The sequence below is a fragment of the Drosophila albomicans genome, chromosome 2R (assembly GCF_009650485.2).
Source record: "Drosophila albomicans strain 15112-1751.03 chromosome 2R, ASM965048v2, whole genome shotgun sequence".
Taxonomy (NCBI): domain Eukaryota; kingdom Metazoa; phylum Arthropoda; class Insecta; order Diptera; family Drosophilidae; genus Drosophila; species Drosophila albomicans.
Window position 1 is genome coordinate 18,639,415 of NC_047631.2, and position 6,380 is coordinate 18,645,794.

At 38.0% G+C, this 6,380-nt stretch overlaps 1 protein-coding gene across 1 annotated transcript; it reads right to left on the reverse strand.

The window, feature by feature from the left end:
- Positions 1–6,192, reverse strand: LOC117573962 (uncharacterized). Its single transcript, XM_034257504.2, has 2 exons — positions 5,420–6,192; positions 1–1,250 (listed from the first exon to the last, which is right to left on the reverse strand). The coding sequence occupies exons 1-2, from the start codon at positions 5,793–5,795 to the stop codon at positions 1,108–1,110; spliced, it is 519 nt and encodes a 172-aa protein (XP_034113395.1). The 5' UTR covers positions 5,796–6,192; the 3' UTR covers positions 1–1,107.
- Between the last annotated feature and the right edge of the window lie 188 nt (positions 6,193–6,380).

Consider the following 6,380-nt stretch of genomic DNA (forward strand, 5'->3'; position numbering starts at 1 on the left):
TTTTAAATTTTTAACTTTGCGTTTGTATTTTGTTTCATTTTTTTAAGATGTTTTCTTTTTTTGTTTTTGTTGTTTTGTGTTTTTTTGTTTTTGTTTTTTTTTTGTTACTTTTTCTTTTGCTAAAAAAATACAGTAAAAAGTTTTGTTTTCATAATTTCATTGTGTTGTGTAAGTTTTACAATTTTTGTTTAGTTTCATTTAAGGAAATATGCACAGATTGTGTTTTTTTCTTTTTCTTTCTCTTCGTCTATCAATATACACAGTTCTAGTATGTATCTAGTATAGTGTTTGTAGTTTAAAAAATGTTGTTTTAAAGTAATTCGAATTTCTAGAATAAAGTGTGTGTGTGTGTGTGTTGGAATTGTACAATTAATAAGGAGGCGAAAATTTACATAAATACAAAATTTTTTGTCGATGTACTTTTGAACTGTATGTATGTGTGTGTACGTGTAAGTGTGTGTGTGTGTGTGTGTGTGTGTAGAATTTAAAATACAATAATTTCAATTAAATTACATTTAGGAAAAAATAATAATTTAATTAATTGTTGCTTTAATTGAGATCATGACAAATTGTAAATACTTTCGGCACACGCGTGCAGCAAAAGCCAGAAACACGCTGAGAACGCTTTGAAATTGGTATTGGGTAATTGGGGTTGGGGGTTTGGGGGAGGGGATTATCATTAGTATCTATGTATCTAATAGATGCATAGTGAGTCGAGCTAATATAATTCTTAATTTTATATTCACTAATTACAACTGTTGGCTGCATCAAGTCGCATTAATCATAATATTAAGTAATGTCATTACATTTTACGTATTGCCAATAATAATAACTAATAATAATAAAAATAATCAAAAATTATGTTTGGCTCTGCACGCGTGGCGCAATTGTTTTTTGTTTTTTTTTTTTTTTTTTGTTTTCTTTTGTTTCCTTCATTTTTAGTGTGCGTGTGTATTTGTGTTTGAGGGTGTGTGTGTGTGTGTGCTTTGCAACAAAAGCTTAAGCAATAATTTGGACTGTCAAGTCTTGGTTTTCTTTGAACAAAAATATACACATATAAAAAAACATAAATTATTAAAATAAAAAAATATGTATAATAAATATCAATTATTGCCGTTCATTGTCATCCTCTTTTTGCAGTTGTTGCATCAGTTGTTGCCCATTTGTCCCCATTTCGCTACTTAGATTATTAGCTATACATTTTGGCACATTCGAATTCGCATTGTGAGCTTTGCGTACACGGAAATTACCTGCAAAAAGGGAAAAAGATGGGGGGAAACAAACAAATTAGAAACAGTGTGACAAATAAATACAAATAAAGCAAAAGTGCAAAAGTCGTTGTGACCTTCAAAACGAGCCAAGTGCTAAAGGGAAGCAAAAAAGGGAAAGCGACGAAACGACGACGACGACAAATGCAACACAGTTGCAGCAAATGTTTATGTATGTGAGTATCGATATAATGCAAATATACTCGAATGTTTTACGTTCGCGCACACAAACAATTAGCTCTCTTATCGCCTTATGTGTGTGTGTTTGTACCTGTGTGTGGCAAGTCGATAACACTCTTCGAAGAATGGACAGCAACCAACAGAGAACAGAGAACAGAGGCAACGGCAGCCACAACAACTGTTGTTCAATGCACTCGTCGAACGTTATCAGCGCACGCGAAACTTTTGAGCTTTCTTGTGTAATCAAACCTTAAATGAGCACAGCTGCAACAATGCTGGTTGAGTTGAATTGTACACAGACAGTAAAAATCGGTTATATGCAATATGTGGTGATAAAGTGGCATGATATTTACGCATTGCAAATATTTGTGAAGACCGATTCTTTATGATTTCTATCAATATGTAATATGTTTTGTAATTTGTTTTAATTTAATGTAAAATTAACAACATAATTCAAATTGCAAATAAAGATTATTCAAAAGTGGTATTCACTGTAACATATTCTAGTTTTAATCGGTCAATGCAGTCATTGCCTTAAGTTCGTGAGTTGTCGACAGAAATAAAAGCTTTGAAGGCTTGTCTCAACGACAACGACAACAACAACAACAACACAGTGTGACCCACAAAGCTGTAAGCCAGCGATAGAAATGTGCGATTAAAGCGATAACTCACGCTCAAAGCATCTGTTATCGATAGCCCGATTAGGTCATTACTTAAACACAAAGCGGATGAATCAGAGTGTCATACTTAAGATTTCCTCTTCGCTGTGAAGCAACTCAGAGAGGAAGACAATAGTTGTTAGCGGCGTTGTAAGGCACTTTTGTACAGTTATGGGAAATTTTAAGCCGACGCGACAACAAAAGCGTCAAGTAAAGCGGTCATAAGAACGCAGAGGCATGTTCAGATTTATTTCTATATATGTATGTATGTACGTAGTTAGCTATGGTTCTTTTTTTTTCTTGTGTTCTCGTGTTGAGCGGGTGGCAATTGTAATGAAAGGGGGAAGGGGGACAACGAAGAAGCGACGGCTGCTCATTTCAAGCATTGTAATTTACCGTTATGGGCACGCAGCTGTGCCGTTGGCTGCCAAAGCCAAAGCCAAAGCTTTCCAATTTATTATGCGCTTACAACGCTTTCTACAACTAACGAAAAGAGAGAAAACAAAAAAATAAGAAAAGAAAAGAAAGAAAGCAAGCAAGAAAGCTGGCAAGAACAAGAATGAAATGCGCGTCAGATAGGACGGTGAGACGACAACAAAACGCGTTTTGTTTACGAAATGTGTGTGTAGCGTGGCGACGATGAAAACAGGAATGACGACGACAAAGCACACATAACATAAATATTTATGTGCATGCATGTGTGAGTAAACACATACACACACACACACGCAAGAGTATTTATGAGGCCGTGAGAGTTGCTGCATACATAAACATAATTATAAGCTTTGGCTGCCACTGCCACTGCCAATAATCAGGCCGGGGGCGTGGTACAACAAAAGCAAAAAAAAAAACGAAAAGAAAATAAAACTCCAAAGCAAAACAAAAAGCGCAAGCAAAACAAATGCCTCTCTAACTGTTAAGTACAGTGGTGGCCAAAACATGGCAAAAAGTCTTTCAGAACGTGAGCGCAAGAACAAGAACAACGAACGATAAGAAAAACTTTCCAAATTTACATGTGAGCATCAGATACAGAAGAAACAGAAACGTAGAAAAAACCACATTTGGTGATTACACGATTATTCCTTACTTTATTATGTTTTTATTTCTGGGAAAGAAATATGTATGAAAAAAGTATGTACATAAAATGTTATGTATGTTTATATGGCTGAAGATTTCTATACGATTTGACTACAGCAGGATGTCGTTTCTATTTCGATATAATGGGAATGGAAAATTTTCAAAATTCATTTTTACAAATTGCGCTGACGAAAGATATAAATATTGCGCACAATAAATGTAAGCTAGGAATACAGATTAGAACATTTGATTAATCAACTTAATCGAAAATTTGATAAAAATGAAAACCAAAAGTTACAGTGGAATTTCAAATGTTTATCTCCAGTGGAATATTACAGCATAATTGTATTGTGAAATATTCAAATTGACCAATTTTACATATCACAAGTCCATGAATTCTTTTCTTTCACACTATGAGATGCCAGTTGGACCTGCCACAAGTTAGCCACAAGACCCAGATACAGAGACGCTGCTGTACTTACGCGTTACGCGTAACGAGTGCGTGACCTTCACGACGAGTTTTTGAAAAACAACATCATACGCAGCCCACATAAACGCACGCATAACGCACACTCTCACACACACACTCGAAAACATGCTTATCAGTGGAGACAAAACTAAAAATAAAAATCACAAATTCGCGCCAAAACGTAAAGAAAACAACATTCTATATAGAACCGCGTGTGCCAATGGAAATAAACAACACAAGCAGCAGCAAAGAATTGCCTTGCGCTCTTGCTCTCCCAATAGGTTCGCTCTTTGGCTCGCTCTCACTGGCTCTCTTTATGGAGAGCATACGATACGATCAGGCTGTGTGTTGACTATGGCCTGCCCGATTGTCTGCCACTGTAGGCAGCCAGCAGCAACAGCAACAGTTGTGGGGCTGTGCGAATCTGTGTGCGAGCGAGTGAGTGAACAAGCAAGTGAGTGTGTGTGTATGGGTGTGTGTGTGTGCGAGTGGGCTGACAAGGCGTGTGTGTATAAGAGTCAGCGACGACGATGTTTTTGGACTGTCGTCGACGCCGTCGTCGTCGTTGTGGGTGCGGCTGGCAAACAACAACAACAACAACAACGACGTGATCAACAACGTACAGTCGCTCGCAGGCGTGTGCCAACTTTGTATTTTCTCTTTGAATCAGATTTTTCAGTATAGTTGTGCATGTTCATGCAAGTAGCAAATGCGTTGACAGTGATTTCCATATTAATTGAGGAGGCCTCTCGATTAATTGCTAAACAACTGCGAATGCAGCTGCAGCTGCGTGTTCACTGACGCAATCAGTTGTAGTGTTATTTTTATGTAGCCCGCAACTAGTAGAATGGGGATGATCAGCATCCACAAAATTCTGCTGTTTCTTTTGGCGCCAAAAATATATTTTGTCAATTGAGTTACGCAGTCAGCGTCAGCGTCGACGTCGCGACGTCAATGTTGTTATTCAATCGTTTCTGTGTTTGCCGAGTTATTTGTTGGTATTATAGTATTTTTATGTAGCTGATTTCTTTCGTCATAGAATGAAGACGCAAAACAAATAGAAGAACTGCAAATACTTTGCAATATACTTTGTTTTTATAGATAGTATAAAAAGTAGTGTGAGGTGGAGAGACAGACAAAGAGAATGAGAGCGAGAGAGAGCGAGTGGAGAGTCTAATCGAAGTAGCGTTGATCAATTAAACTTATTTGAGCGAGTGCGAGCAAGAGGGACGTAGAAGGAGAGAGACAAAGACTTTGGCACGTATCAGAAAAATGGTTATGAAGTGCCAGCTAAAAGTGAAACGACGCAAAACGTCTATCAAAACAAAACTACAAAAACACGAGAGACGAGACTCAAAACAAATTCAGAACCCGATTTCTTTCGATTGCCGCGCAAAAGGAACAAAGCAGTTGTTGCGTTGAGCTTTTGCGCAGTCGAGCTTTAAGTGCGTGTTCATATGTGTGTGTGTGTTGCGTTTGTTTGCAGCAAGCTTAACAGTGAGTGCAAATAAATATTGAGCAGCAGGCAATAAATAATAAAGCGAAAGGTTATTGAATTCCCCGTTTGGGGCACTGCACCTGAGTGAGATGTGAACAAGTAAATCAAATGCAAAAAATGCGAAACAAGTAGAAAAGGAACGCACAAAACAACGACAATCAAAATTGTGTGACGTCACAATGTGACAACTACTAGGGATGTTTTTTTTTTTTGACTTGGGCGCGAGGGTTGAACTGTAAAATCAGTTTGACGGGGAAATCGAACTAACCTTTGACGCCAGGGATGCGCGCATATGGCGATGTGGCTGTTAAATTTGGTTTTCCCCCATCGGTCTTGTTCTTGCTAAATGTTGAGATCTGTGGACTGCAATTTTCCGCTAATTTCTTTAGATCGATGTTGTAACGCTGCTTCAAATAGTTCGCATCCTTTTCCTGTTGCGTCGAGAGCATTTTGTCGATTTCCCCATCGCCGCAGCTGCCAAACAAATTGCGGCGAATGCCTCTGACGGCGGGCGACGTCATCACCGGGCGGATGGGGGGAGGAGGTGGGAGGGTTGGCAACACCAAAATCGGTGCCACTTTTGTGTAGCACATCTTGTTGTGGCAATTTATTTCACTTGGATTCAGCTTATATCCCGTACCCATTGTTTCTTTTTTCTTCTTTTTTTTTGTTATTTGAACTGCAGTTGTATTTTCTTAATTTTCTCGTTTTGTTTTTGATTTTTTTGGTGTTGAGCTTTCACTTGAACTTTTCTTTGTGCAATTTCTTTGCAAGTAAACAAACAGACACACACACACACGCTTGAAGAAATCAGGTTGCGGCAGAGTCACGTACCATTTGAGAGAGCATTGCAAATTGCATACATATATGTGTAATTGCTGCAGGCAAAAACGTAATAAATTTGTTTGTTTTGTTAAGTTCTTGTATTTTATACAGCCTTCAGGCGCTTGTGTTTGTACGAGAACGAGAAACGTCAAAACAAACGACACACGATTTGTACGCAGACAACCGACCGATTTCAATTTTCAAACTAGAGTGAAGAGCGGCAGCCCCTTAACATGACTTATATACTAGCAGACACTGTTAACAGAGCGATTGGGAGAGAGCATAACAGCGAGTGCTCTCTTCAACGGAGCTCTGTTAAATCAAATGAAATGTGCTCACTATGACGTCATACGTGAAGCACACTTTAATGAGTTGATTTTTACACAGGTTTTAAATGTATATTT